At 39.5% G+C, this 26,551-nt stretch overlaps 1 protein-coding gene across 4 annotated transcripts in view; it reads right to left on the bottom strand.

The window, feature by feature from the left end:
* tbc1d32 (TBC1 domain family, member 32) overlaps positions 1–26,551 on the bottom strand; it is a 245,760-nt gene that overhangs the window by 121,916 nt on the left and 97,293 nt on the right. For all 4 annotated transcript variants that reach the window (XR_015753686.1, XM_043684303.2, XM_043684307.2 and 1 more), the window contains exons 14-20: positions 22,823–22,915; positions 22,326–22,468; positions 18,515–18,642; positions 16,320–16,521; positions 12,156–12,235; positions 10,755–10,893; positions 5,352–5,439 (exon numbers count right to left, since the gene is read on the bottom strand). Coding sequence is in view for 3 of the 4 variants with exons in the window: in XM_043684303.2 (XP_043540238.2) it covers positions 5,352–5,439; positions 10,755–10,893; positions 12,156–12,235; positions 16,320–16,521; positions 18,515–18,642; positions 22,326–22,468; positions 22,823–22,915 (873 nt within the window). In the remaining variant the exon portion in view is untranslated. The remainder of the gene's footprint in view (positions 1–5,351; positions 5,440–10,754; positions 10,894–12,155; positions 12,236–16,319; positions 16,522–18,514; positions 18,643–22,325; positions 22,469–22,822; positions 22,916–26,551) is intronic.

Raw genomic sequence — 26,551 nt, 5'->3', positions numbered from 1 at the left:
CATAAATGATTCACAATAAATGAATCTACACTTCATCCGTCTAGTAAAAAAATGGAAGAGAGTTAGATAGGAATGATACTTCATTGGTGTTGAGTGTCTGGAAAGGATGTTGCTGAGAATTTTTTTTCTTTTTGCTGGTTGTTTTAGGATTTTTCTGAATTGTCTAAATATAAAGCTTTGTATTTTCTTATGTACAATAAAACTGTATTATTTTGTTAAAAGTACATTAGCAGTCTCATGTGAATATGTTCAACGACTGACCACTGCAGTAATCAAACAGTAAAAATAAGTTATGTTCTATCAAGCGAGGTTTCATTCAGAGATTTAACATGTCCAGCTATACTTTGATCAGCTGGAATCATAGCATTATGTAAAATTATTTAAAAACAGGTCCAGAAAGAATGATACGGAGTTTGGTATGATACTACGCCGTGACGTCGAACACTTCTTCCGCCGCCTCTGCCTCTGAGCTGACTTTCACAATCAGGACTCCCGTCCACCTTCCGAGGACCCCTTCGCCCACCTCCAACACACTGCATCCACCTGGACACCCCGCGCTGGCCTACTACCTGCCCTCGACCTCTTCATTTCCAACTGCCGCCGGGACATTAACCGCCTCAACCTGTCTACACCCCCTCCCTCACTTCAACCTCTCACCCTCAACACGCAGCCCTCCAATCCCTCTGCTCCAATCCCGACCTCACCATCAAGCCAGCAGATAGAGGGGGCGCAGTGGTAGTCTGGCGCACTGACCTCTACACCGCTGAAGCCAAACGCCAACTCGAGGACACCTATCCCTACCGCACCCTCGACCATGACCCCACCCCCATCACCAAACCATCATCTCCCAGACCATACAGAACCTCATCACCTTAGGAGATCTCCCACCCACAGCTTCCAACCTCATCGTCCGGGAACCCCGCACTGCCCGGTTCTACCTCCTTCCCAAGATCCACAAGCCTGACCACCCTGGCCAACCCATTGTCTCAGCATGCTCCTGCTCCACTGAACTCATTTCTACGTACCTCGACACTGTCCTACCCCCGCTAGTCCAGGAACTCCCCACATACGTTCGAGACACCACCCATGCCCTCCACCTCCTCCAAGACTTCAGTTTCCCCAGCCCCAACGCCTCATCTTCACCATGGATATCCAATCCCTCTATACCTCCATCTGCCATGACCAGGGCCTCCAAGCCCTCCGTTTTTTCTTCTCCTGACGTCCCCAACAGTACCCTTACACCGACACTCTCATTCGTTTGGCCGAACTGGTCCTTACCCTTAACAATTTCTCCTTCGAATCCTCCCACTTCCTCCAGACCAAAGGGGTAGCCATGGGCACAGATATGGGTCCCAGTTATGCCTGTCTCTTTGTTGGCTACGGAGAATAGTCGATCTTCCATAATTACACCGGCACCACTCCCCACCTCTTCCTCCGCTACATTGATGACTGCATTGGCGCCACTTCGTGCTCCCGCTAGGAGGTTGAGCAATTCATCAACTTCACCAACACATTCCACCCTGACCTCAAATTCACCTGGACCATTTCTGACACCTCCCTCCCCTTCCTGGACCTCTCCATCTCCATTAATGACGACCGACTTGACATTGACATTGACATTTTTTACAAACCCACCGACTCCCACAGCTACCTAGATTACACCTCTTCCCACCCTACCTCTTGCAAAAATGCCATCCTGTATTCCCAATTCCTCCGCCTCAGCCGTATCTGCTCCCAGGAGGACCAGTTCCACCACAGAACACAACAGATGGCCTCCTTCTTTACAGACCGCAATTTCCCTCCCACGTGGTTAAAGATGCCCTCCAACGCATCTCGTCCACATCGCGCACCTCCGCCCTCAGACCCCACCCCTCCAACTGTAACAAGGACAGAACGCCCCTGGTGCTCACCTTCCACTCTACCAACCTTCACATAAACCAAATCATCCGCCGACATTTCCGCCACCTCCAAAAAGATCCCACCACTGGGGATATATTTCCCTCCCCACCCCTTTCCGTCTTCCGCAAAGACCGTTCCCTCCATGACTACCGGGTCAGGTCCACGCCCCCCAACAACCCACCCTCCCATTTTGGCACCTTCCCCTACCACCGCAGGAATTGCACAACCTGTGCCCACACCTCCTTCCAAGGCCATAAAGGAGCCTTCCACATCCAAAGTTTTACCTACACATTCACCAATATCATTTATTGTATCCGCTGCTCACAATGCGGTCTCCTCTACATTGGGGAGACTGGACACCTCCTAGCAGAGTGCTTTAGGAAACATCTCCGGGACACCCGCACCAATCAACCACACCGCCCTATGACCCAACATTTCAACTCCCCCTCCCACTCCCACTCTGCCAAGGACATGGAGGTCCTGGGCCTACATTACCACTGCTCCCTCACCACCAGACGCCTGGAGGAAGAACGCCTCATCTTCCGCCTCGGAACACTTCAACCCCAGGGCATCAATGTGGACTTCAACAGTTTCCTCATTTCCTCTTCCCCCACCTCACCCTAGTTCCAAACTTCCAGCTCAGCACTGTCCCCATGACTTGTCCTACCTGCCTATCTTCTTTGCCACCTATCCACTCCACCCTCCTCCCTGACCTATCACCTTCATCCCCTCCCCCACTCACCTATTGTACTCTATACTACTTTCTCCCCACCCCCACCCTCCTCTCGATTATCTCTCCACCCTTTAGGCTCTCTGCCTTTATTCCTGATGAAGGGCTTTTGCCCGAAACGTCGATTTTACTGCTCCTCGGCTGCTGCCTGATCTGCTGTGCTCTTCCAGCACCACTAATCCAGAATCTGATACCAAAATAGGTACTGTGGCAAACTGTGTGGATGAACATAAAACCTATATAACTAATTCAGTATTCAAACAGATGAAAGATGCTGTTTATACAGAAAATTGTGAAGAGACATATTTTAATTCAAAAAAGAATAGTTACCATAAATGGCAAGATTCTTACTGAGATGATAAACCAAAGGTTACATAAAATTTATAATTGGGAAATGGACCATTTGACACAACAGGTCTATATCTATGGTTACAATTCATGAAGTACTGTCTGACTGTTGGATATGTCAAAGGATATGCGAGTCATGAAAAGCATTTGCTATGTAATCACTAAAATTATAGAGAACTTAGATGTTATCATTACAAACATAAAATTCAAATAGTTGTATTTTATTGAATTCAAACAGTTGAATTTTATTCATCTCAAATTAGAAAATTGAGAGAATATAGATGTTTTTACAATTATGAAACGTTTTACGAGGTTAAGTGGTGAAAGTTTATTCTGCAGAAAAAAGTGACAAGTATGAGGGAACATAAAGAACCGTGCAAATGAAGGATTTTTAAAACATTCAAACATACAAATATTAAAACATGTAATTTATTACAAGTAGCTATTAAGCCATAAACATTCCAACATAATCGGAGAGGGAAATTGATTTGTATTTGAAATGGAGAAGCATAAAAAGGGCAGAGATAAATGGCACAAAAATAAAGTTGATGATTTCAGTCAAGGAGTTAGCAACTGCACAGGTGCAAGGATCAAATGAGGTACAAATTGTATTAAAGTTTGTGAGAAGATTTGTAGCTCGGGTGCTCGTTGCTGTGGTTCAGTTCGCCGAGCTGGAAGTTTTTGTTGCAAACGTTTCGTCCCCTGTCTAGGTGACATCCTCAGTGCTTGGGAGCCTCCTTGCATGGGATTTTGTACACTACGTTAGTTTTGCTCATGCTGGGTATCGGGTCCTTAGTTTTGGTGAGTTGTTGGACCCGATACCCATGCAAGGACTGCACAAAACACTATATAGGACAAACAGGAAGACAGCTAACGATCCGCATCCACGAACATCAACTAGCCACGAAACGACACAACCAGCTATCCCTAGTAGCCACACACGCAGACGACAAGCAACATGAATTTGACTGGGACAACACTACCATTATAGGGCAAGCGAAACAAAGAACAGCCAGGGAATTCCTAGAAGCTTGGCACTCATCCACAAACTCCATCAACAAACACATAGACCTGGACCCAATATACCGGCTACTACAGCGGACAGCTGAAATTGACAACCGGAAGCGGCAGGGACAGGCCACTATAAATGCCGGAGGAAACACCACAGAAGCGCTTCACAGGAGGCTCCCAAGCACTGAGGATGTCACCTAGACAGGGGACGAAACGTTTGCAACAAAAACTTCCAGCTCGGTGAACAGAACCACAGCAACAAATTGTATTACTTCGCTATCAAACAGAACTCAGTAGTTAATGTTGGCTGAAGCATACTGCCACAAAAATATGTTATCCAGCATTGTAATGTATACTATTACTGACTATATATGTATATATCTTGACATTTTTGGAAAGTACACTTTCCAATTCAAAAGATGCTAGCACCAATAGCAGCAGCAATGCTACATTTGGATAGAGATTCCGAGCCTACATTACTTTTATACATAAGTCCCAAGGTCCAGTTTTTAGGGCAAAAAATAATGCTGGATTTGAACACAGAATTCTTGCCTCAGGAGGAACAGCCTTTGCTTTTTCTCTCTTTCTCAGAAGTACCCTCAAAGTTAGATCCAGATACACTGAAAGACCTTATTACAAGTAGAGGGTTCCTAAAGGAGAACATGAATTCTACAACACAGAAAAGCAAATTCAGCCAGACATAATTAATCCAGAAAGACACGCCAGTGCCTCCAGCTTGTCTGCAAAATAACTTTGCCCCAATACGGTTCTGTAGCCAATCTCTGAATCATATTTTTCCTCAATTTAACTGTTATTTTGCCAAAGTACTTTGAAGATAATATGCTGCAGAGATTTTATATTACTTTCCCCAAGGCAAGGAGGTTACGTTTGTGTATTCAAGATGGGTAGTTGTACACATTTGTACAGTTTAAACCTTTTCTTAAAATTTTTACATTTTTGGTTATGTTTACATTGCAATGAACTAGTTCTTTATTTAATATTTAAGGAATCGAATTGACAAGACTCAGATACTGAGATATACTCAGCTTACAAATAGGCAATAACAGTTTTTTAAATTCAAAGTTTGCTTCCACCAGAGTGGGAAATGATCAGTTGACCTCTCCTAAATGGATTTTAACAATATAAGTAGATCTTCTGGTCAGTTGTTTGGCAGAGGAATGACATGGAAATAACTTTTTTGATAGCATGTTTTAATGGAAATGTAAAGACTTAACTGAATTGTTCCACTAAAATATTAAAAATTAATACATTTATAACATCTGTCTACTTCAGTTTGCACTGTAAATTTTCTAAATGGCAAAATATACTCAGTTTGGTAGACATCTCTCCCATCAATATTTACCGGAACTTTGTAGTGCCACAATGCCAGGGGCTGTTGCAGCTACCTGTGTAACCATTACTCCATATCCAAACTTTTCACATTTGCTGACCTGTCATAGTAACAGAAAAGGTGAAGTAAATAAATGCTCTGTTTATTATTCCTGGTTGGAATTATATCACAACTTTATTCATAATATTATCAATGCAACATTAATCTATTGTTTGAATACAACAACTCTGCTCATTTGTAATTTCAATTCCAGTGCTATCAAGTTTAAGTATTTAATGTCAAAATTCAGATTGAGAACTCTAAATCAGTGCTGTATATTCATTTTGTCAGTGACGGGAAAAACTCCATTAATTGGTAAAAGAATTCACAGAATTACAACTTATTATTCAGACAAAAATGGTAATCAGATTTTATAAAGTAGATAATAATGACTTCAAGAAGCCCTAATTTTCTAATTATTTGCTTGAAAACCAGTAATTAAAAGAGAATGCAAGTTAGCCACACTGTTTGTAAGTTTGTAGAGAATGGAGGATAGCTAAAGGTTGCCGAGTATTTTCCTACTTATAATCGTTCTTATGATGGTTAAGGATGGAACCAATCTCAGCTCTGGTGCCCTCTTATTTTGAATGCACTGCTGAGCTAAGGTTTGGACACTTTTTCAGTTGGGAGAGGAAGTAGGGTACAGGATCCAGTACACTGGATTTCATAGCTAGTGACATTTCCTGCCCAATTGTTCCATAGGTTGACACTAAACATAGCTCCGCTGAAGCAGGCTGCTCTGCGGCTATCTAACAACCCAAGGAACATTAAGCAGCTCACGGCCAGACTTCTGACCCGACCTAGGAGTGGCAGCAACAGCTGGGACTGTAACTATCTCTGGGAAAGAAAAGCCAGGAGCCAAATTATGAATAATCTGAGACTCGATTTTGGTGGGGGCCAGAGGAAGAGGTCTTAGATGGACAGGAGGTTGCAGATCTTTGTAGAGCCCTTCCGAATAGAAAGGAGTCATCCTAAGAAAGAGACAACTATCTCCATTCCACCCAAAGCACCAAGCAGGCTGGCTTTCCACCATCTCAGACCTCCTCCCATTGCCTGAGGGCAGGCAGATTATTAGAAGCCTTGACTTCACTTATTAATTCACAGCCAGATCAGGATTGGTGGTAATCCTACATAAAGCACACCTAGGAAAGTAATGCCTGCAAATTCACCCACCCACAGTGAATTGTAAAAATTGCCCAGAGTCTATATGACTAACTCCCAACAATAACGTTTTATTAGAAGAGGTTGCGTAGTGAAGGATGGAATAATATTTAGCAGATCAGAGAATCAAATGGAATTAAAAATAACATCGCAAAAGAATCTCTCATTTGTCCTGGTATGAACTTTAATTAAAACAAAAGAAAGTTCATACACTTGAGTTCCTAATCACATATTAGAAAGACTATTCTGCATAACACAAATATAAATGCACTGAGACTACATGGTGTAAATATACTGTGACTACATCAATGTAGACTACAAGAACAGTCTTTATTCGGTGGATAATTACAATAATGCTTTGGAAACAGCTTTACTTTCAGACTCCTTTCTATTCGGAAGGGCTCTACAAAGATCTGCAACCTCCTGTCCATCTAAGGTTCGCTTATCTTTCCAAAACAAGCCCTGTCAATCAGATGAAAAGCAGATATGACTTATAATATTGCACATTATAGAAGTGAAGTTAGCAACACGTTTTGAATTTAACTATCAGATTCCCCATCCCATGGTTTATAAAGACCTCCATGGCAAAACCCATGGTGCCTTCAAAAGCTAGCATGACTCCTTGAAAATTGTAGGTGGTCTGAAACTATTCCATCATGCAACTGGCTTTTTCAGGACAACTGGATACGGATTCATGGCACACTTCAATAACCTACACAGCTCAAAACAATCTAATCCTAACCCTATTGCAGGTGTCAAGAATGGAATGATAACCTCAGAATTGCTGTCCTGTTTTGCCCATTTGACATCAGTCAACCTGGTGTCAGAAATCCAGCCTCATCTGTTTAAGGCCAGAAGGGAGACCAAAACTCTTCGTCCAAGTCAAAAGATGACAATGTAGTTGCTTATAGTGATGGCCAGAATATGGATCATGAAGTCATATTGAGCTCTACAGGATATTGGGGAGGACATTTTCAGAATAGGACATACAATTCTGGTTGCCCTTCTGAAGGAGAGATGTTGTTAAACTTGAAAGAGTACAGAAAAGATTTACAAGGATGTTACCAGGACTACAGATTTTGAGCCACACAAAGAGGCTGAATAGCTTGGGGTTTTTTTCTCCCTTGAGCATCGGAGGCTGAGGGGTGACCTTGTAGAGTTTTTGAAATCATGAGGGGCATGGATAAGGTGAATAGGTCTTTTTCTTACAGTGAAGGAATCCAGAACAAGAGGGCAATGGTTTCAGGTGAGAGGGGAAAGACTTAAAAAGGACCTGAGAGGTAACTTGTACATGGAGAGGGTGGTGCATGTATGCAACGAGCTGCCAGAGGAAGTGATGGAGGCAGGTACAATTACAACATTTAAAAGGCATCTAAATGGATTTATTCAGAGGAAGGATTTCGAGGACATAGGCCTAATGCTGGCAAATGAGATTAGATCAGATTTGGATGCCTGGTCAGCATGGCCAAATTGGACTGAAGGGTATGGTTCCATGTTTTATGATTCTATGACTCTGGTTGTAAGCCTGCTCATTGAGGTGGAAGGTTTGTTTTCAGACGTTTTGTCACCATGCTAGGTAACATCATCAGTGAGCCTCCGGTGAAGCGCTGGTATCACCCACCTTAGGAGAACACGACACAAATAGACATAACACCAGCGCTTCACCGGAGGCTCACTGATGATGTTACCTAACAGTAATGAAATGTCTGAAAAAAGCAATTCTATGACTCTAAGTCAATTCAGAAGCTAATACAACACCAAAATAACTATTATCTTATTCATATTAGGTGATCAGATGTAGAAAGAATAGTGGGCCTGGATGGTGCAATATGCCAGAACTTGAATAAAATGGCATCGGTCTTGCCCATATGCATATGAAGAAAATGCAGGATCGTTAAGAAATGTATAATGAACAAGCAGTATATTAGTCTTAAAGCAGAGGTTGGCACAGAAAAGGAATAGATTGCCCTTAGCATGTGTGTGGAAGCTAACAGAATACAGGTTGTTCTGTTATAACACATGTTTCGTCAAAATGAATTCGCTGTAACATAATCGACAAATTGGGGACGCTGTTTCTACAGCATGTACTTTTAAAACATATGTTGGCTGTAACACGATTACTGCACCAACACTTTAAACGTTGTTTCTAAAGTGTGATTTTTCTCTAACTTGGGGTTGCACAAGAACGCAACTAAAATGTTTACAGAAGTAGGACTGTTTATAGAAGTGCTTATAAAAGTGTTTATAGACTGGAGGCCTGTGACCAGTGGAGTGCCACAAGGATCGGTGCTGGGTCCTCTACTTTTTGTCATTTACATAAATGATTTGGATGCGAGCATAAGAGGTACAGTTAGTAAGTTTGCAGATGACACCAAAACTGGAGGTGTCGTGGACAGCGAAGAGGGTTACCTCAGGTTACAACAGGATCTGGACCAGATGGGCCAATGGGCTGAGAAGTGGCAGATGGAGTTTAATTCAGATAAATGTGAGGTGCTGCATTTTGGGAAAGCAAATTTTAGCAGGATTTATACACTTAATGGTAAGGTCCTAGGGAGTGTTGCTGAACAAAGATACCTTGGAGTGCAGGTTCATCGCTCCTTGAAAGTGGAGTCGCAGGTAGATAGGATAGTGAAGGCAGCGTTTGGTATGCTTTCTTTTATTGGTCAGAGTACTGAGTACAGGAGTTGGGAGGTCATTTTGCGGCTGTACAGGATATTGGTTAGGCCACTGTTGGAATATTGCATGCAATTCTGGTCTCCTTCCTATCGGAAAGATGTTGTGAAACTTGAAAGGGTTCAGAAAAGGTTTACAAGGATGTTGCCAGGGTTGGAGGATTTGAGCTACAAGGAGAGGCTGGACAGGCTGGGACTGTTTTCCCTGGAGCGTTGGAGGCTGAGGGGTGACCTTATAGAGGTTTACAAAATTATGAGGGGCATGGATAGGGTAAATAGACAAAGTCTTTTCCCTGGGATCGGGAGGTCCAGAACTAGAGGGCATAGATTTAGGGTGAGAGCGCAAAAATATAAAAGAGACCTAAGGGGCAACTTTTTCACGCAGCGGGTGGTACATGTATGGAATGAGCTGCCAGAGGATGTGGTGAAAGCTGGTACAATTGCAACATTTAAGAGGCATTTGGATGGGTATATGAATAGGAAGGGTTTGGAGGGATATGGGACAGATGCTGGCAGGTGGGACTAGATTGGGTTGGGGTATCTGGTCAGCGTGGACAGATTGGACCGAAGGGTCTGTTTCCATGCTGAACATCTCTATGACTAAGTACTGACTGTAACTACAGACAAAGTCAAAAAAAGTGTGGTGCTGGATAAGCAAAGCAGGTCAGACAGCCTCTGTGCAGCAGTCATGATTTGGAGATGCCGGTGTTGGATTGGGGTGTACAAAGTTAAAAATCACACAACACCAGGTTATAGTCCAACAAGTTTAATTGGAAGTACACTAGCTTTCGGAGTGTCGCTCCTTCATCAGGTGGTTGTGGTGGACTCAATCCGAAGACTCATCAGACAATCAAGGTACTTTTCAATGTATAATTCAGTTACATCACACCGTAAATTTTTGCTATAAATTCTATGTCTTAGGATTGAGTCCTCCACTATCACCTGATGAAGGAGCGATGCTCTGAAAGCTAGTGTACTTCCAATTAAGCCTGTTGGACTATAACCTGGTGTTCTGTGATTTTTAACTCTGTGGAGCAGAACATTCAATGTTTTGGGCATACACACTTAGACTATAACTCACATGCATCTGCAGTCCTCCCTTTCTCCTGTAGCTATAGATAATGCAGCCAAAAAGCAACATGAAATAGACGAAGATGAAAATACCAAGGATAAAATATCTCATCAGGTGACTGTGCAGGAAGAAAAAAAAAAACAAGCTACACTGGGACAGATACAAATGTAATGATCCAAGGTTTATACCACCGAGATAAACAATGGAGAAGGAACCATGTAACCAGATGGAGTTGGCCATGATGAATGTTAGAGGGGTTAAGGAGGAAATAAAAAATGAAGTGCCATGGTTAGGGTGCGTGATGGGCTCAGGGTAGTACAGGGAAACGTTGTCAAAGGTCAACAGTTCCCAAATCCAGGTCATAAATGAGGAGCTAATACCAATTGTTTATCATAAAAGGCGTAATATGTACATCCCTTCATTCCTAAATAATCACTACAAAAGAAATATTGTAAGGTGTCCCACACATACCTGCAGCTTTTTAGTGTATCTGCTGAACATGTAAACCACACACTCATTGAGTGCTCCTGTTTGCTGCAGAAGTAACAAACCTTTTGGAGTAGCAGCAAAGTTTAGCAGATTGTCTAGCAGCATTTCTTCTAAGACCATCCTGACAAGAGAATTATAGGATTTTATATTTATTTACCCAAGAAATCATGGCCATTTTTGCAACAATAGTGATGAAATAACATAAAAAGCATGGATTCCATCTGACTATTGTACTAGAAACAGACAAGTGAGCAAGAAGTTAATCTTATTCAAGAACAAAACATTTTTCCTCAGTTATGAACTAGTACGTTTAAGCAGAAGCAAATCAAATTAAAAAAAAAAAACAAATGAAGGTTTATGCTACTGGATTTGATACTTTGTTTATTCAAACATAAAATGTTTTTATTCTCACTACGTGGTGATAATCATCCATATAGAAACGGCCTCATTTTCACTCCATTTGAAGTAAAAGCCAGCGACATAATGGGCAAGCAATACTCCAGGGTTGATTGAGCAGTGGAGATACATACATAATAACAAATAGGAAATTTGGCAAGGGGTAACAGAGTGGCCAAAATATGCTCGGTAACTGATTTATTTCTGAAATTTTGATGAGGATTCCTGTGCGTCAGGAGAAGTACCACCCTTGTGGACTTCACAAGTCATCTTTGGGCCTTCAGAGCTTTGGCCATTTTTCCTTTTTATTTCACCAGAGTCACCCTTAAGACATTCCCATCCAGACATATATTGGCAAATGGAAGCAGAAATCTGTTTGACACAATCTGACAACATTCTAATTACTTTTCGACATGACCAGTTTGGTCACATTCAAGAAAGGCCCGGATCCCACAGTCAACTCACACAGGTGACTGGCATTCAAACTCATTGACCAACAAGCCCAGTTGTGTCTGTCCTGAATTACAAATGGGGCTGGAGGGAAGGCAATCAAAGTGGTAATCCCCTTGGACTAGTAAATAGAACCTTAGTCTATTGTTTTGGGATATGGGTTCGAATCCCACCATGTCAGATGGGGAAATTTAAATTTGTTAAAGATCTGGAATTAAAGGCTATGCTAATAGCAACAGCATAACCATTGTTGATTGTTGTAAAAATCCATATGGTTCACTATTGTGCTTTTTGGTAAGGAAATCTACCATTGCTACCTAATCTGGCCTATATGTGACTCCAGACTTCAGCATGTTGTCGATTCTTAACTGTCCATTAGTTAATTAGGGATGGGAAATATTTGCTGTTATACATTGCCTACATTTTAAGAATGAATAAAAAAAAAGTCATTGCAGAGATTCTGTTGGAGCAAGTAGATCTTTACATCATCAAGCATGATCACAAATGATTGTAAAACAACAATGCAGTTACACCTACGTATTTTGCAGTTCCTGGGCTGTTGCACCTGATTCATTTCCTGCTACTGGAGTAGGTGTTCGCTCTGAAAGTGAACAGGCCTGATTCACAAAACAAATGTTAAAATTGAGTTTAAAAATTACATAATTAAAGATTAATCTTATCCACCTTTTAAAAAGTAAAGAATGCATAAAATACATAACATGAAGTCATATTGAAAAACAATACAAAAATATGGATAAAGGCAGTTTCCACCCAGAAAGTTTTAGAATAAACTATTAACTATAAGAAATGCATGGGCATTTTAAAGTTTTTAAAACATCAAGATCATTAAATATTCTGCTAACTTAAATTCTGTAGGCAACGAGCACATTTTTGCTTACTAGCAGACTCCCCATGATAACTCTCAGTGAGTTAAATGATAGCAAGTTTTAGAACATTATTGGAGAAATTATATATTGAAGCTGGAAAGTTTAGAGCTCTTTTTCATGGAAAATGGATAAATTAAGGTTTTGCAAATGCATTTTTGTGTGTGTTTAGGGGTTCATTCATTAGGTATGGATGAGTAAATTAGTGATGTTTATGTTTATTAATATTCATACCTGTGTGTTTAACTTTATCCTTTTTCAACCTTAAAACTGATAACACACATCAAGATAGCATCTAATATATACAAGATCAATCAAGATACTTGCTATTTTGTAGTGCTAGATAATGGAATGAAGCTTCATACTGGAATGGAGCTATTCAAAATTCAATTTGTGGATGAATAAATCATGGTGACTATATCACATAAAGGAACCGGCATAAGATGTTGGTGGACAATTAACGGTTACAAAAAGTTAACATAAAAACAACTCCAAACACTGTGAAGGCAAGTAGCAAACTTTGTGAATAGAACTTTAGTAAATATTTAGCACATTTGCAACAGACTAGTCAATTATATATGGCAGTGCATATGAAGAATCAAGGGCCGCACAGTCAAAAATGTTTTCGCTCATATAGAACATTTTTTAAAAATTATCCATTTTGTGGGATGTGGGTGTCACTGGCTGACCAGAGTTTATTGCTCATCTCTAGTTGCCCTGGAGGTGGTGCTGACCTGCCTTCTTGAGCCTCTGCAATCCACCTGTTGTGGTTTGACCCACAAAGTCATTTGGGACTTATTCCAGCAGTTTGACCCAGCAACAGTGAAGAAATGACCACATATTTCCAAGTCAGAATAGTGATTGATTTGGAGGGAACTTGAAAGTGGTAGCATTCCCATATGTCTGCTGCTCTGTCCTTCTAGATGGAAATCGTCATGAGCTTGGAAGGCGTTGTCTGAAGATCTTTAGTGAATTTCTGCTGTGCATCTTGTAGATATTACACAGTGCTGCTACTGAGCTTTGGTGGTAGAGAGAGTGGATGCTTATGGATGCATTGCCAATCAAGTGGGCTGCTTTGTCCTGGATGGTGTCAAGCTTCTTCACTGTTGGAGATGTCAGAGTTGAACTGGGTTGGACGAGGTCAAGAATCAAACGACACCAGGTTATAGTCCAACAGGTTTATTTGAAATTGCAAGCTTTTGGAGCCCAACTCCTTCCTCATTCATCACATTCAGCTAAAATAAGAGAAGTAGGCAGTGCGAGCTTCCATCATTCAATGAGATCATGGTTGCACAACGTTCAGTCAAAATCTTTCCTCACCTCTGTCCTAAAAGTTAAACCACGAATTTCAAAATAGTGATCCCTAGTTCTGGAATGAACCATAAGAGGAAACACACTTTCCACATCTACTTCCTCAAGACCATTCAGGATCTAATACATTCCAAAAAGTCACTCCCACCTTTCTAAGCTCCAATGGAAACAAGCTCAGCCTATCCTCATAAGATAACGCACTCACTCCAGATATCAATCAAGCAAACCTCCTCTGAATTACATCATTAATGGGGTGTCGGTTTGCTCGCTGAGTTGTAGGTTTGATATCCAGACGTTTCATTACCTGGCTAGGTAACATCATCAGTGGTGACCTCCAAGTGAAGCGAAGCTGTTGTCTCCTGCTTTCTATTTATATATTTATCCTGGATGGGGATCCTGGGGTTTGTGGTGATGTCATTTCCTGTTCGTTTTCGGAGGGGTTGATAGATGGTATCTAGATCTGTGTGTTTGTTTATGGCATTGTGGTTGGAGTGCCAGGCCTCTAGGAATTCTCTGGCATGTCTTTGCTTAGCCGGTCACAGGATAGAGGTGTTGTCCCAGTCGAAATGGTGGTTTTTTTCATCCGTGTGTAGGCCTATGAGGGAGAGAGGATCATGTCTTTTTGTGGCTAGCTGGTGTTCCTGTATCCAGGTGGCTAACTTTCTTCCTGTTTGTCCTACGTAGTGTTAGTGGCAGTCCTTGCATGGAATTTTGTAGATGATATTGGTTTTGTCCATGAGTTGTACTGGGTCTTTTAAGTTTGTTAGTTTTTGTTTGAGAGTATTGGTGGGTTTGTGTGCTACTAGGATTCAGAGGGGTCTTAGTAGTCTGGCTGTCATTTCTGAAACTTCTTTGATGTATGGTAAGGTGGTTAGGGTTTCTGGCTGTGTTTGGTCTGTTTGTCATGGTTTGTTCTCGAGGAATCTGCAAACTGTATTTTTTGAGTATCCGTTCTGCTTGAATGCATTGCATAGGTGGTTCTCCTCTGTTTAACTAACACCAGCAACCATCCCAACACACACAAACAAAGCTGTATCAGAACACTATTCCAACGAGCCACCACACACTGCAGCACAGATGAACTTCGGAAAACAGAGGAGAAATTTAGAAATGCCTTTTGTAAATCTAAGTATAACATATCTATAGGGCCTCATTTATTTGCATTTACCTACAGCACATTATTCCTATAAATATCACCAGTAATTTAGTTAGAAATTATCTCCTCTTGAAGAAAATGTGCTGATTCTGCCCAATTACCTTGAGATTTTGAAGTGTGCAGCAACCATCTTTTAATGATATAACACCTTTCGCAAGACAGACATCAAATTACAAGTCTATACTTTCCTGCTTCTCTCTTTTCTTGATTAGAGGGAGTTTATTTGTTGTATCCAATCTAATGAAACCTTTTATTGAATCTAGGAAAGACCTGCATTAGAGTGACCCACGTTGAGGAACGCCTCTCTTAAGTCCACAAGCCTGAACCAAACATGTTTCTTTTTGCCATTTAACACACCCATTTTGATCTCCTACTTACAATCTATCTTTGGTCTGCTGTAGTCTTCCAGGGAAGCCCAAAATAAGCTAGAGAAACAGCACCTCATTTTCCTCCTAAGTGCTCTACAATCTCAACATTAAGTTCAACAAATTCAGAACATGAAATTTGTCCTTTTCTTTTAAAACTAATTTCCAGAATTATTTTTCACAGTTTTGTTTTCAGTCAGATTCTCCTTTTAAGAGAGTGTTGGCCTGTGTTTTGTCCTTTCTCAAAAATCATACCGGCTCCTTTCCTTTTTGTTCTGTTACCCTTTGATCTCTAACTGTCTGCTCTCTAACCTTTCCCTGATCTTCTGTTCCACCTGCTGCTTCCACAGTTTTCACCAGCATAAAACCTGCATTTTGCCCTGTACTTTTAGTTCCAAAGGATCATCATATTGGACTTGAAATTTTAACTCTGTCTCTCTATCCACAGATGTGGTCAAGTTTCTTCAGCACTTTGTTTCTATTCAAAGCACATTTTTGAAGTTAAAACATGGATGCTTACAAGAAAATTAATACACTACACCATATTTTCTTTCTATTTGCCATTTTAACTGCTTCATTTGGCTGATTCACAATTTCATAATAGCTCCTAGGGGAACAGAACTTCTAAGTTCACTAATTAACACACACTGGAATAAAATTAATGCAAAAATTTAAGAATGATACTTAAAGTATCTTGACTTAATGTTCAAAAGATCCCTCAGTTGCATCTTTATCTCTGCTGCTTCAAAGTAGAGGGCTCTGGGTGTCCTTGAGCATTAATTGCAGAAAACTAGTCTGCAGGTATTGCAGATGATAAGGAAGGCAAATAGAATTTTGGCATTTATTGCTAAAGGAATAAAGCATAAAAGTAGAGGAGTGTTGCTTCCCATTATGATAGAACACCATTTTTCTGAAAAGGTTAGACACAAAAAAAAACCTTGGCCAGGTCAGTTGCAGTGAGTCATGCTATATCAATAATTGTTACCTTCTTCCATGCTTTGGAGATGGATTCATGCAAACCATAAGGCATTAGTACATCTAGACCTTCACACGTATTATACATCTGGCGACAGACAAAGATGAAAGCCCCTTTCAGAGCAGTGGATGGCTCTGTTGAAGCTAAAGGAGGAAGCTCTCCATCAAGCAACCTTTTGGTGAACTCAGCAATTAGTTGTGCAGCAGAAGGACTGACAAAATAAAAACAAGATGTAACTCTATTATATATGGTTCATTAAAAAGAATTCTCTCAATTTTTAAAAAAACATTCAAATTTCTGTTGCTTGATTACCCACCACCACTGTCAACTGGATGCTGACTACCAAGTTTTAGGGATGGCATAGCTCTATATATTAACTGCTACTTTTAGTGTTCAGTGTGCAGGTAACCTTTTTTAGTAACTTCACTAGTTTCATGTCTCAACTGACCCTGGAATGCCCTTCTTAGTTGCACTGGATTAGGATGCGCTCAGTCTCTATTTTAAAAAAATGGGCAACTATTGCCCTATGAGTTACAGACTGTGGAGGTATACAATGCTGATACAGCTAATGCGCCCACAATATCTCAATTTTGGAATGTCTGATCTTAACTTCATGTGATCCTACAAGGTAAGTGTAATTTGTTAGCTTGGATAGAGAATAGGCTAACTGCCAGAAAGCAGAACTCATAATAAATGAGTCTTTTTCTGGTTGGCAGGATGTAACTAGTGGGGTGCCACAGGACTTGGTCTTTGGGCCTAACTATTTACTACCTATTACCATATCAAAGTCATTAGCATAGAAAGTGTTATCATCAAATTTGTAGAAGATACTAAAATAGGTGGAAAGTAAGCTGCAATTAAGAAATAAGAATGGCTAGGTAGGGCAAGTGCCAAAATTTGGCAGATGAAGTTTAACGTGGATACACTGGAGGTTATCCATTTTGGATGGAGGAATGGAAAGGAAACTTCAATGTGTTTCAATGTAGAAGGTTCTGGGTGTCCTCGTGCATTAATTGAAGAAATCTAGTCTGCAGGTACAGCAGAAAATAGGAAGGCAAATAGAATTTTGGCATTTATTGCTAAAGAAATAAAGCATAAAAGTAGGGAAGTGTTGATTCAAATGTACAAGGCATTAGTTAAGACCTCACGTGAAATATTGCCTACAATTTTGGTCCCCTTACTTGAGGAGGGATATCACTGGATTGGAAGCAGTTCAGATGAGGCTCACTACATTGATTCCAGAGATGAAGGATTTATTTATAAAGAGAGATGAACAGTTCATGCCTAAACTCTGGAGTCTAGAAAAATGAGAAGACATCTAATTAAGGTATAAAAGATCCTAAAGGGGACTGACAAAGTAGATGTTGAGAGGATATTTCCTCATGTGGGGAAATCTAGAATGAGAGGTCATGCTTTAGGATAAGGGTTAGCACAATTAAAACAGATATATAAAGATAAATTACTTTTTTCAAAGTGTTGCAAGTCTGTGGAATTAACTATGCCAAACAGTGGCAGCATGGTGGCTCAGTGATTAGCACTGCTTACTCACAGCACCAGGGTCCCAGGTTCAATCCCAGCCTCGGGCGACTGTCTGTAGAGTTTGCACATTCTCCCCATGTCTGTGTGGTTTCCTCCCACAGTCCAAAGTTGTGCAAGTCAGGAGAATTGGCAATACTAAATTGCCCATAGTCTTAGGTGCTTTAGTCAGGGGTAAATATGGGGGATGGGTCTGAGTGGGTTACTCTCCAGAGGATCGATGTGGACCCTCTCCCGCTCCAGAGAGACGGTGTGGACTTGTTGGGCCGAAGGGTCCGTTTCCACACTGTAAGGAATCTAATCTAATTGAGTAAATTTGAGGAACTAGACAGAATTTTAATTTGTAAGTCGTTGAGAAGTTGTGAAGCATAGACAGGAAAGTGAAGTTGAGGCCTAATGAGGTCAGTCATGATTGTATCACTAATAGCAGAGCAAGTTCACAAGGCTGAATTGCCTACTCCTAGTTCTTATGTTGCTATGAATGGCAAGAATAAATGGGAGAAGTCAAAAGTCTTTTATCCATTACAATGAAAGCACCATAGCTGGATTCAGCTATGAAACATAGCTGTCAAAAGAGAATTAGAACTTGCGCCCAAGAGATCACAAAATTACATATTTTAACCACAAACTAAAGTTCTCTTTCTCTTAAGCTTTATGTATGTTCTTACCAGTTAGTTGCAGCATGTTTATTATTTTCACCAAAAAGAAGCAGCGAAAGCCCTCGATCTGTGGATGCTATCCTTGCCAAGATGTCAGCTGTATTTATCAGCACTGTTTCAACACAGGTAACTAACATCTATTCAACATAAATAAATCAACATCACATTCAATAATGCTGTTGTGCATCAACTTTTGGGAGGAAAATAACTAAAACACAATTAAAAGATATGATGTAGCAATTTAGCAGAAAAAGGTGCTTTACAGATTTGGTTTTGCAAGTGCTGGTGCCAGAAAAATAATATACTAACATCTTTTGATAACATTTTTATAGAAACAAATTTCTGTAATTGAAGGCAAGAAATTGTTGTAGGAGTGGTGTACAGGTTGGTTAACCATAATCAGAACATTGCACAAAGAATAAAGCAAGAAATAATAGAAGCTGGTCAGGAAGGTAGAGGATGGCCTTTATCTCGACTGGAAAAAAAATGACAGATGAGGTGTTCATAAAAAAGGTTTTCAGCATAGTTTTTATAACAGCACATTCTGAAGCTAACCAGAGAGGAGGATGTATTTCCCTACATTTCTTAGCTGCTTTCAGTTCGGATGATGAATCACCAGACTTGAAACATTAACTCTGCTTTCTTTCCATAGATGCTGCCAGAGCTGCTGGGTTTTAGTAGAAATTTTGTTTTTGTTTCAGATCCCCAGCATTTTTATTTAAGACACGGTATTGTGCAACAAGATCAGATGAAACAACCACTGTTAGCAGCAATTATTATATGACAGAATTTTACATTCAGTTCAAAAGGAGAGAGAAGTTGATCAAAGACTAGCATTTCAAACTTAAATAAGGTAAATTATGATGCCATGAAAGCAGAGATAACTAAAATAAACTAGCAACTTAGATTAAGGGTTTTGATATAGATGTGAAATGCTAGATATTTAACAGGATTGTTCAGAATACCCAGAATGATATATTCTAATGAGTGTGAAAAAAAGTCAAGGGAGAGACCCACGATCCATAGCAATCTGAAAATTAAACATTGTGTCAAAGTTATAAGAAAAATAGAATAAAGCAAATTAGGGTGACAAGTCAAAAATAAGACAAAACATAAACCACTGAGAAAAAGTTTTAAAAAGTACTAAAAGTAAGAAAAGTTAGAATGAGAAAAAGCTAATTAGATATACTAAATCAGAGTCATAGAGTCATACAGTATGGAAACAGACTCTTTAGTCCAACTAGTCCACACCAACCATGTTCCCAAACTAAACTAGTCCCATCTGCTTCTGCTTGGCGATGGTTTCTCTAAACTTTTCAAATTCATGCGCTTATTTAAATGTCTTTTAAACATTGCAATTGTACCTGCATCTGCTTCTTCCTCTAGCAATTCATTCCATACATTAACTACTCTCGCACCCTTTTTAAAGTCTTTCACCTCTCACCTTAAATATGCCACCTAGTTTTCAACTTGCCACCTTAGGGAAAAGACCTTTACTATTCATCTTATCTTTGCCCCTCATGATTTTATAAACCTCTATCATGTTACCCCTCAACCTCCTATGTTCTACTGAAAATTTCCCTAGGCTATCCAGCCTACTGTTACATCTTAGAATCAGGGATGTACAGCATTAAAACAGACCCTTTGGTCCAACTCGTCCATGCTGACCAGATGTCCTAAATTAATCTAGTGCCATTTGCTAGTGTTTGGCCCATATCCATCAAAAACCCTTCCTATTCATATACTCATCCAGGTGTCTTTGAAATGTTGTAATTGTACCAGCCTCCACCACTTTCTCTGGCAACTTATTTCATACACACAACACTAACTGTGTGGAAACATTTACCCCTTGGATCCTTTTTAAATCTTTCCCCTCTCACCTTAAACCTATGCCCTCTAGTTTTGGACTCACCCACTATGGAGTTTAGCTATTCACCCTATCCATGCCCCTCATGATCTTATAAACCTCTATAAGGTCACGCCTCAGCCTCCGTATCTCCAGACAAAACAGCCTCAGTCCATCCAGCCTCTCCCTACAGCTCAAACCCTCCAACCCTGGCAACATCTTTGTAAATTTTTTCTGAACCTTTTCAAGTTTCACAACATCCTTCCTATAGCAGGGAGACCAGAATTGCACACAACATTCCAAAGGCAGCCTAACCAAAATCCTATATAGTGGCAACATGACCTCCCAACTCCTATACTCAGTGCACTGACCAATAAAGGCAAGTATACCAAGTGCCTTCTTGACTATTCTGTCTACATGGGACTCCACTTTCAAGGAATTATGAACCTGCACTCCAAGGTCTCTTTGTTCAACAGTTGGCAAATGGAATGTAATATGGGAAATGTGAAGTTATGCTCTTTGGCAGAAAGAATAGAGCAGCTAAATATCAATTAAATGGAGAAAGACTGCAGAGGAATTTAGAATTCTCATGCACGGATCACAGGACGAGTATACATGTTCAACAGGTAATAGGGAAGGTAAATGGAATGTTAATTTTTATTTCAAAGAGACGTCTTGCTAAAACAATGCAAAATACTCATTAGGCTATGGCTAGAATATTGCCAACACTTTTTGGTCCCATTATGTAAGGAAAGATGCACCAGTATTGGAGATAGTCCAAAGAAAATTCACCAGTTTAAATCTGGGTATGGAGAGAATTATTTTTATTAGGATAAATTGAGTAGTTTGGGCCTGTATTTATTTGAGTTGAGATGAACAAGAGTCAATTGTATTGACATGTATAAAATACTTAGGGGACTTGACAGGCTAGATGCTTAGAGGTTGTTTCGCTTTGTGGGAGAGTCAAAAACCCAGATAGCATAATTATAAAATAAGCAGTTGCCCATTTAAGACACAGTAATGAATCTGTGGGTTTCTTTATCAAGAGCAGTGTGGATGCTGCACGATTAAGAATATTCAAGGCTGAGACAGACAGATTTTTAATCAGTAAGGGAATAAAGGATTTTGGGGAAAAGGCAGTACATTGAAGTTGAAGATTATCAGATCAGTTGTGATCTCATTGAATGGTACGGCAAACTTGATGTGTCAAATGGCCTACTTCTGCTCCTATGCCCTATGGCCTAAGGCAGGAAACAACTGGTCCATTAGCTTCACTTATTACAAACGTGAAAATCACAGCATCTAGCAGTATTTCTTTATTTAACAAAAAGTTATAATAAACAAAATGCCTTTTCAACATTATATTCTGTATTGGATCAAATTTACTGTTGTTTCACATCACCATGAACAATGTGGCAAAACATTACTTACTTAACTGATATGTATCTAGAAATATTGTTATATACCTAAAACTTTGGGTGCGCAGGATGTAATCCTGCCCTTGAATGGTTGGGAATGGTAAGGAGGAGGTGGGATTAAATGATGTGGAGTAAAACAGGAAAATAGCTCCATTGCTTTCAATATCATGAACAGCAAAGTACAGTGGTTTTTCTTATCGTATCTGCTAAACATGCTGTTTGTATTAAGCACTTGGTGAACTAACTACAAAAGGATTAAAAAATTGAAATCAGGTTTAGCTAGATATGTAGGAATTATTCTACATTAATTCTGCCCAATTGACATTTCAACCAGCAGTGCATCTGTTTCATCCAATATGACAGGAGGTACATTTCCAGCTTACTATACTGGGAACAAAACAAACTATTTAGAGCCAAAAAGTGTCATAGTGTAGTACCCCCATTTTCACTTAAACAAAGATTCAAGCTACATGCAATTAAAAGCATAAAATGAAAACAATTATAATTCAAATTAAATTTGTAAAGCACAACTAACATTTGTTGAAATTATCCCCACCTGATCATCTTTCAGCCATGTGGATATTGGAAAAAGAAGGGAATCAATAATAACGTTTCTGTACAAGCACTCAGTAGCACATTCCTTTCGACCACATAACATGCGCAATACTTCCATCACAAAATTTGCAGGAGCAAAAGAATCTGAAAGAAAAATACTTGATACATATTTAAGAGTGTTCAACAGCAGACTTCTCAAAATTTGATGGAAAGGCACAGAAGGCCCAGCACTATTTAAAAAAGGAAAGAAATGTGTGTCATTTCTAGCAAAGTTCTGTCAAATGGATTCCATTCGTATGATAAATTTGACATTTGAGGTAGAGGCCCATTGTCAAGCTGCTCCTGAAAACATTACATATCTCCACTTTTCAGATACTGGCATACCCCAAGTGTATTTCTACCATTTTCTATTTTTATTTCTATTTTTCAATTGCAGTCTTTATCTTTCTGACGGTATAGACCTTTTGTAAAGAACATATCGCAGCGATTGGTTATTACCTCTTTGCGTAGTATTTGCATTCTGTGCTGATTTTTGGTTCTGATGCATCATCTGGATTAACAGTACTAACAAATCCATCAGAGCCACCGGTTCTGTTTTTTAAAAAAAATTATCCATTAGTTTATGGAATTATTTTTGATGAATACATGACTCGTGGCTTCATTCATTATACATTAGAAAGGAGGGATCTTTCACGACAAAGTTGTCAAATACAAAGAAAGTTGTTAATTGAAGTCAAGACTCAGTACTGTCTCAAGTATAATTGATATATACAATTTCCAAATCTGATGTGGTTGGTAATTGAGAGATAACAGCAGTGCCTGTACAACAGTGGCTGAGAGAAAGGGGAAGAGAAATGGAGTTCAAACAATTTATTTTATACATCTAATTTGCAGCACTCAGTTATTACTTTCTGGTGAACAAATAGCAGTAGTTTGTTTCCATTTAAAATCAAATGGATAATACTTGCATATTTTGTATAAAAAAATGTACTTAATTGGATTAATTATCAACTCAATTCTTTCTTGCCTACAATGCCATATTCCATTATTTTATTTAGTGTTTTTTTTTCTGACCTAGCAATTTAGGAATGCAAGAGGAAGCAAATCTTCAATATTTGCAACATTTTCTTTCTGCTTACACTTAGACAAATGTTTTTTGACAGCATTACGCTCGGTCATTGCTGAAATATATTCACTTGAGGTGTCAGTTGCAGCAATGCTCAAATTGTGTTTAGTGCTTAGAGTTACGGAATAATTGTTTTCACATTGCTTTATTTAGAATTATTTCTTAGCATGGTTTCTTACGCTGCCTGAAATGTTTTGGCAGGTTCACAGAGCAGGTGATTACTGACACAGATGGGAATTTTGATTTGTACCTACAGTGCATTTCATGACACTGGAACTGTGGATGTGCTAAAATGTAGTGTGCTGAAACCTCAACATGCCCTGTAGGAATATGTCTCTAAAGGCATTGTGAGCATGATTTTTAGAAATTTATACTATGTGTATTTAATGCACAATCAAAAACAAAATCGACAAAGCTTTGTATTTTAGAGGTTCTCTGAATGCGTAATTTAGATATTCTCTTATTAGACACACTGCTTACCAAAAAAAAATCATATATTCTACAAAAAACATTATGGCTACACTATGGAACAAACAGGCAATTTCAGAGAATATAAGTAATGGGCAGGTATTTTAATTGAATGAATAAATAAAGAAGGAAAACAGAAGAATTACCAGTTTTTGAATAGTGTAGTCAAATAACCAAAAGCATATTAGCAAAGACATTAAAGAAACGGGAACATGTGAATGGGATAAACCCAGAGAACTCAGTAATGCACAAGGAAATAGGGAGGTGATAACCACAGCAAATATTCTAAGTCTGGAACCTCATTTCCCACACAGATTTCTGTTTCAAAGCCTCACTAATACGGTTCTCAATTTTTTTTTTTTTTTCCTATTTTCATAGCCCATGGGATCGGACTGGATCGAACAACTTCCACTGAGCACTCCCACAAGGGTGAATGTTAAGCAATTACTGAAACAAATTTCCCGTGTGAAACATCACTGTTTTGCCAATTAGCATTCCACCATATTGGATACCAGCTTTTCAAAAAAAATGTAAAAAAAACTCTTTTTGACAACTCATCCTGCGCAAACATCATGAGTTTAATTACCCATTTCAAGCCACAATCATAGAATGAACCTGACTGTAAACAATCTTGCATCCTAATTGAACCTAGTCTGAGCCTGTCACATTTTCTTGTCATCACAAATCGTCTGAGAAACCTATTGGAATGTCTTGTGCATGTGCAATATATGAATTTAAATTTTCCTAAAATTAAGAAAAGTTGATAGTGAAAATGTCTAACTTTGCTCTGTCTGCAGGTAAGGCCCTGCAGATAACTACAATTTTTTTTACAATTGAACTTTCTATGGAACATGTTGATGCAATTGCGTGAATACATAGTTGAATGGACTTATGGGGACTATCTACTATTTTAAATGTTATAGATTTTTAATTTTTGTTTTAAAATAATGAACAACCATGACAGGAAGGAGAAGAGAAAACAAATTTAAGAGTCAATCCACAGAAAAGACTAATTTTCAAAAAAGGAAAATAATAAAACTAAAACATTCTAAACAAACAACACAAACCAGGAGCAAAAACAGAAATGAGTAAGCATGATTTAGTAGTCATTAGAGATGTGTGGTGTGGAATGACATGAAATAGTACCTAGTTCTTAAAAGGTGCACGACATTTAGGAATCATTGGACACTAAAAAAAGGTGGAGGAGTGACTCTGCAAGTTAATGATCCTAGTATAATAGGGAGAGAGATGACATAAATTCAGGAAAACAACTTGAGTTTGGGTGCTCATAAGTAATGAAATTATTTAGAAAAAGAGACAGACACATAGAAGGACATACAGATATGTAACAGGCTGGAAGGTTTTGTGATTATTCTAGGAATAATGGTTTGGATTTTCAGTGCACTATCCCAGTGGACAAAGAATGTCTCTGATCTTAATTCAAAAAACAAGAAACTTTTGAGTATGGGAGTTGAGACATCATCTTGAGGTTATACAGGACATTGGTGGGGCCTTATCTGGAGAGCTGCATGTTGCTCTGGTCACCCTGTTGTAGAAAGGATGCAATTGGACTGCAGCAGGGGGTTCAGAGGGGATTTGCTGTAATGTTGCTGGTACTGGAGTGTTTGAGTTCTAAAGACAGGCTGGAACTTTTTTCACTGAAGCTTAGGAGGTTGAACGGTGACCTTATAGGTATTTATAAAATCATTAGGGGCATAGGTAAGGTGAACAGCAAGATCTTTTCCCTAAGGTGGGAGAGTTCAAAATTATGAGGCATATTTTAAATCGAGAGGAGAAAAATTTCAAAACAAACATAAGAGGCAACTCTTTCTGCACAGAGTGGTACATATGTGGAATGAACTGCTGGAGGAACAGGTGGATGCAGGTATAGTCACAATATTTAAAAGTACATGAATAGGGAAGGCTTGGATGGCTATGGCCAAATGAGGCAAACGGGAGTAGATTAGTTGGGAACATAGTCAGTGTGGAATAATTGGACCGAAGGATCGGTTTCCATGCTATATCATTCTATGAATCTATGACAGTGCAGGATGCCACTTGGTTGAGGGATTAAGAGTAAAAACAAAGCAGACTTATGTATATTTAATTCAGAACTGCACAGACATAGAGGAGACATTAGCTGTTTAACTACGCATAGTCATAGCCAAGATAATGTAATGCAATCACAATGTAATGGAACATCTTTGCAATTTCAAGGGACATGATCACTGGACATAGCCACAACAGGTGCTTGATTAAAATGGAATGCATTGTCCCAACCAGAAACTGGCCCAGCCTTCTAATGAGATATCAATACTGCAATTCACTCATACTGGTTACAGTCACGTGACGTGACAAATCATACCCTGCAATGTACAAGCATTTAAGGAAACCTTCATTCATTGGACAGCCGCTCTGGAGTGGTATTCCTCTATGCATTCGACAGAATAGTGTCTTTGCCATATTTGGACCTCTAATCATCTGTGCTGATGTTAGACCTTAAGATATAGGAGAAGAATGAGACCACTAGACCCTTAGAGTCTTTTCTGCCATTTGATTATCACAGATGTATTTCTCAATGCCATTCTATTGCTTTCTCTCTGTAGCCTTGGATCCCCTTACCAGTCAAGAAT

Source organism: Chiloscyllium plagiosum, unplaced genomic scaffold, assembly GCF_037043375.1.
Source record: "Chiloscyllium plagiosum isolate Xiang-an unplaced genomic scaffold, Cpla_swu_hap1 HiC_scaffold_3, whole genome shotgun sequence".
Lineage (NCBI taxonomy): Eukaryota > Metazoa > Chordata > Chondrichthyes > Orectolobiformes > Hemiscylliidae > Chiloscyllium > Chiloscyllium plagiosum.
This window is presented reverse-complemented; position numbering and strand designations above follow the sequence as displayed.